This window comes from Trachemys scripta, chromosome 12 (assembly GCF_013100865.1).
Source record: "Trachemys scripta elegans isolate TJP31775 chromosome 12, CAS_Tse_1.0, whole genome shotgun sequence".
Taxonomy (NCBI): Eukaryota; Metazoa; Chordata; order Testudines; family Emydidae; genus Trachemys; species Trachemys scripta.
The window spans coordinates 8021848-8027847 of NC_048309.1; the positions used below are offsets into that span (position 1 = coordinate 8021848).

The window sequence follows — 6000 nt, forward strand, 5'->3', positions numbered from 1 at the left end:
CCCCTCATTCCACGGGCATAAGGGGCTCTTGGGAGGGCTGGGGCCTGACCAAACCCAGTGCAGTCAGTAGAAGGGCTTCTGTGAGCATCGCTGGGTGCTGGATCCAGTCCTTAGCCAGGAATGGCTGTCTGCTGTGATGGGGAGGGGTCTTTGTCCAGCTGGGGGGTTGTTCCTTTGTCCTGTCAGGGGGCCTAGAGCTGCAGAAGAGGAGGCTGCAGAAACTAATCCCAGGAGTGGCTGGTGCATTGGAGGAAGAGCCCTCCAGCCCATTTATTGGCCACATGCGTTTCCCGCCCACGTCCTGTGCCGACAGGTCATGGACCAGGCCCGCAAATGCTCGCCAACCCTGACCCTCTCCCTCTCTCCCCAGGATACTTCTGTCCCCAGTTTTAGCGGCTGCCTGAAGAACTTGAAACTGGATGGGAAACCCCTGGACTCCCCTTCTCGTGTGTTCGGAGTGACGCCCTGCTATGAGGGGGCTCTGGAGAGCGGCATCTTCTTCGCTGCAGAGGGTGGATATGTGACTTTAGGTATCGGAGTAGCTGGCTTGGCCCTGGGCTCCCTGATCCCTTGAACCCTCCCTCCCCATGGTACGGCCTGGGTGGGTGCTTTCCCAAGCAGCCTGGCCCTTCACCTTGGGAGGTACCCATAGCCTCCCCCTTCCTGATGGCTCCCGTTTTCCCTTCCAGCCGACTCTGTGGTGATGGGTCGGGACCTGGAGCTGAGGTTGGATGTCCGGCCCCGGAGCGCCTCTGGCCTGATTTTCCACGTGGGCACGCAGAGAAAGCACTACCTCACTCTGTACGCAGACGACACACAGGTACCTCAGTGGGGCACGGTTGGCCGGTGGTGAGTGCTGGGGGCTGGTTGGTGCGGAGTCCCATGGGGTACAGATGTTCACAGAGTGGACCTTTGGTGCAGGGGGCGAGCCTAGGTGCAGCTGATGGAAATCCTGCCGGAGCGGCCGGTCCGTCCTGCCCATTTCTAGATCAGATCCTCTGGCGCTGCCTGGAGGAGGCAGCCCCTGCTTGGTGCTTCAGCGCACACGCAGAACAAGGGCTAGTTGATCAACTGAGCCAATGGTGCGTTCCTCCCTTCGCCTGCCCCCAGCTGCGTCCCACTACTCCCCTGCCTGCCTGCCCTCATGACTGGGAAGCTTCTTGAGTAGATCTCTTGTTGCTCTCACGCCTCGGGAGGGCTGTCCCGGGGCTTGTCTTTGGAAAAGCTTGTCGCCGGGAGGGCTCCTTAGCTAAGGTAAGGAGTAAAATCGGCACTTGGCCTTCACCCCAGGGAGAGGGAGCCAGAGGGGAGATGTTCTAGTCACGTTACTTAATGTCCTTCTGGACAGTGCTCAGATACCACAGAGATGGGCCCTTCCCTCACCCCTCGCATTCCAGCGTTAAGCCCAAAAGAGTCTCAGCTCGGCTCTGTTGTTTCATTAGGTCACAGTGAAAGCAAACAGCGGGGCTGAGGAGTTCTCCACGTCAGTGGCCCGCCCGTCACTCTGTGATGGCCAGTGGCACAGCATAGCAGGTGAGATGGCAACCGGTAACCAGCCACTAACACTTGTTGGGCGGGATTTTCCATCATGCCATGGGGCCCTAGGAATCTCGGATTTCCCTCTGCTGCTCTCCCGCAAGGTGGACTACAGTCAAGGCTGCAGGCGCAGCTGGAAAGAGCTCAGTGTTCAAAACATGCGACTGCTCCCTGTATTAGGAAATCGGTGGCTTTTTTAAGGCCTCTGACAACCGTGTCCGCTCACTAGTGTCCTTTGTCTGAGGATCTCAAAGCCCTGTACAAACAGTAATTAAGGCTGTCACTGGGAGGAAGGGATTAATTATTTGATATTATTAACGCCGCTTAACAGATGAGGAAATGAGTCACAGCCAGTTCAGTGCTTTGCACTGTCGCAGAACACATTAATAACAGACTTGAAGAGAACAGAAGCAGGTGTCCAGATTCCCAGCTCCCTGCTCTAACCACTAGCTACACTGCCTCCCTTAGCAGTTAGCTCTTACAAACCGTCTCTTTTGTTATGGGCAGTCGCCGAATGCTGCAGTGAGACTCTATGGCTGTGGTTTTCAGAGGGGCTCCGAACTGGGACCAGATTTCCAGATTTTCGTCTTTAGCACTGTACTGAGTGGTGAGAAGAGTTCAGCATGTCGGGCGGATACAAGGAGCTGAAAATCTGGCCCCATGTCTGTGTCTCGGTAGCTGTCCAGAGTCCCTCTCCCATAGCCGTGTTGGTTCTCAGCTGATGGCACTGTGTACAGAGTCCTGGAGCATCTCTGCTCTGTGCCACTCCTCTGCCCGTCAGCGCACCAAAGCGGGAGATGAATGCTGCACATCTCATGAGTCCCATTGCATTTTGAGCCAAGAACTGCTCTCTGAAGCCTCGGCTGTCTCCTGTAGATAGACTCGCTCTGAACTAGCCCCATTTCTAGCAGGAGGGGTGCATGCTGGCCAGGGGCAGCATTGTTCTCTGCAGTGCTCTTGGGTCAGTCTCCCCACCTCTCCTGGCTGGCTCAAGTTGCAAGTAGAGCCGGTTGGAGCATTTTTGTGCTTGGCTGGAGCCGGTGTATCAATTTCAATGATATTTTCAATGGGAAGGTTCCGGGGGGAGGGGCTCTCCGGTCACTTCCACGGGGAGCCTGAATTGAAAACCTGACTCTTGTGAGCCAAAAACAGACCTTTCGGCACAATTCTGTGTCGCAAAATCATTTGAAAGGTTTTGGTTTCACTTGGAGCAAAGCACATTTGAAAGCTGCCGCGAAGCAGCAATGCTGTCCTCTGGCCAGCTCTAATGGGGAGATAATCGCGCTGACTTTGGTTTCTTTCTAAGTCATCCAAGACAAACACGTGATCCAGTTGGACGTGGACACAGATGGAAACTACACGGTGGGACCCAGCCAGACTCGCTCAGCAAATACCAAAGAGACGCTCTATCTGGGGGGCGTGCCAGGTGAGTCAAAGGAGCAGTGACTCACTGTAGCCAGAGAGCTCCTGCTGTCAGATCTTGATCCCAAAAGGTCTGAATTTCTGAACACCCAGTGGCACGTACTGTGTTCCTGCCATCGCCAACGGAGCTCAAACGATCTCCCAAAGAAGTGGCTGGTCCTAGAGCACTTGGCCTGGAGCTAATAACCCCTCAAGAGCTCAGCTTGGGAAGAGGTGTGTAAGGCTGCCGGAGTGTACTCGGAGCCCCCACTCTTGGTATTTCGTGGGATTGAAGATGTGGGAATGGGCCATAGATTGTTACCCGTAGAGTTCCCAACAGCCTCACGCTGAGAGCATGGTGCTTGCATGGCCCCCAGCTGCTTTGGTTTACTCCGGAGGGAATTCTGCGCCAAAAAACTAAAAATTCTGTGCACAATATTTTAAAATTCTGCAAATTTGTATTTGTCAGTAAATAACTGTGGCTCCTGCATGGCAGTGGGGAGCACAGGCCACTGGCTGCACTGAGGTGGGAGATCGCCCTGAAGCCCCCGCCTCCCCTGGTACAGAGACTCGGCAGTGAGGCTGCACCTGACCCTAACACAGCGCTTCCCGTGCTAACCAGCCCCTTTGTGTCTCTCTGCAGGAACTGCCACGCTGGAGGCTGCTTCGCCGTCCCTGCTCACTCCTCTTCCCCATTACGTCGGCTGCATAAGGAATCTGGTGATAAACCGGAACCCCGTTGACCTGTCGCGAGCTGGGACTGTCGGGGGCTCGGTTGGCCTTACGGGCTGCCCCGTGATTTAAATAGCGTAAAGCCTGAACTATGAAAAGCTGCACTACCCGCCAGGGGCCTTGCTGGGCCTAGACACTAAGCCTGCGATCTCTTGTAGCCTTGACTAGCAGCTGCCAGAGACACGGGAGCTCCAGCAACTACGGTGAAGCCATGGAGGTCCAAACCCAGAGAGGGGCTGAGCCTGCAGCTCCACACTCTCTCTATCACCTTATCTTCAATTGGTTTTGATTATTGGTGCCCCCTAAACTCCCAGCTCCAGTACGTAAGTGTTAGAGACAAGCCCCTATTACCTGCTGCTTAGAACAGCAGCGTAGAAGGAGAGTGGGTAGAGTGCACAGCAGCTGTACATCACCCCCCCCCCCCCGTTCACTTCACCTGATACGGGGTGTCCCTGCTGTGGGTGTGGGCTGGAGACTTTAAGTTACACACTATTGTCAGAGGGGTAAGAACAGCCTTCGCTAAACCTGTCTCTCAGCATGGTAGTTGGGCCTGCTGTTGCTACTGAGATCACCTCACTGTAGTAAGGCCATTGGGATATGCTTCAAGGAAACGCCCCCTGAAAACTGGAAGTACACCAGTGTGTGTTGCCAACTTCGGAGAGTGAACAATACAAAGATTTCTTTAGAGAGAAGTATGAAAAAGCTAAAGCTGATAGGTGTTAAACACACAATCACCCAGAGCATTATAAAACTCATCTTCTCACTGGAGGAAGAGAATCTTGTGGTGTCCCAAAGTTTAAGAGAATCAAGATTGGTATGCACAGAGCCGGGGGAGGAGAAACAGTGAGCTACTTCGACCCTCTCTGGCTCTGGACTGGATCCTGCAAAGTACTGAGCAATGGCTGGAAGTGCTGATCCCTCTCAAATCCCTTTACCTTCAATAGGCATGGAGGGCACATAGTACCTTGCAGCCTCGAGTCTTCTGCGCAACTGACAGCGCCTCACTCACCTGAACCAAAACATAGTGCCCCATATCATCTGCTCCCTTGTGAGGGGGCAGCAGCTGTGCACCCCCTGTGGTCTTCACAGGACCCAGAGGGTAAGTCTAACATGAACATATGGGGATCTAAGGGGGTTTAAGGCCACGTTACGGCTAGGCACGATCTTAGCACTACATAAGAAGAGACCAAAATAACTGCACGTTCAGTACTCCTCCTTCCACCTGCATGTTTTCCTACGGATTTCTACACTTCCTGGGTTTGCTTTGGATTGACTTGTCAAGCAATTAGATTCAAACATTCTACAACTAAGTTAGGAATTCTGCTTAGTGGTTGGTTCATCTTTGCAAGTGCAAGCTGAACAAGGTGTATCTCCACATGCGTGTGCAACATTGCCAAAATACCCGAATGTTGATACAGCAATTGTCCTTTATGGCACTCACATGTAGCTCCCCCCGTAAAGACCTCTTGTATGAAGACACTGCGTTTATTTTAGAAAAAAAGATTTGTCATAAACCTGCCAAGCTTTGCTGTATTTGTCACTTTGCCCTCTCCACCACTTCTCACGTGTGGCGTCTTTATTTCTACCTTCCATTGTAGTGCAGCTTTCATTTAAAAACAAAACCATTTTTCCCCAAGCCACCTATAGGTCACTTACATATGTCATATATATATTTGTGTGTATATATCTAGTCACCTGGGGACAAAATCTTGCTTCTGAAATGGATTTATAACTTATATCAATATGATTTTTTTTATGATGGGGTAAATATTGTAAAATGGGCTTTTAACATGTCTTTTTATTATCTTTAAACAAATATAATTATGACCCATTTTTAAATTGTAGTATTAAAGATGGTCTTTGTAAATCACTGGTACATATTTTTGAGTCAAATAAAATTTTATGTTCTCTACTCTTTGTTTGAAGAGCAAGGATGAGATTTAAGCAGCAGGATTCTTTTGAAGGGAAGAAGCAGGGATTGTTCAGCAGGAGAAACAATCCAGTTCATCTCACGAACATAAAAGTAGGTGATTGCTGGGGCCTGTGTGTGACAACTTGGACCCTGAATAGAGTTAGCTCCTAGGAGGACTGCTTACCAGTATGTGCTAAAGCAAGTTGGGTGTCATAATTTAAAACCTCCAGTCTTGGAAACAGCCTTCTAATAACTAATAGTGGAGTAAAAAGAAGACAGCATGTGCTTTTAGACTTCCCGGCCAGGTCATCATTGAACATGGCTCTCTGGAGGCAATTGCCTGTTTTCTCATGAGGCCTGGCAAGGATTTATAACTTAGTCTCAAATGTTAAACATTTGAGGTTCTAGCTCATTCCATA

General features: G+C 51.2%; 1 protein-coding gene across 3 annotated transcripts in view; it reads left to right on the forward strand.

Annotated features, from left to right (window-relative positions):
- The window catches only part of LAMA5 (laminin subunit alpha 5), a 162587-nt gene extending 156979 nt beyond the window's left edge, over positions 1–5608 (forward strand). For all 3 annotated transcript variants that reach the window (XM_034786599.1, XM_034786600.1, XM_034786598.1), the window contains exons 76-80: positions 371–530; positions 690–820; positions 1443–1533; positions 2843–2962; positions 3581–5608. In XM_034786599.1, coding sequence (XP_034642490.1) covers positions 371–530; positions 690–820; positions 1443–1533; positions 2843–2962; positions 3581–3741 — 663 coding nt within the window. In that variant the 3' untranslated portion in view covers positions 3742–5608. The remainder of the gene's footprint in view (positions 1–370; positions 531–689; positions 821–1442; positions 1534–2842; positions 2963–3580) is intronic.
- Positions 5609–6000: the final 392 nt, after the last annotated feature.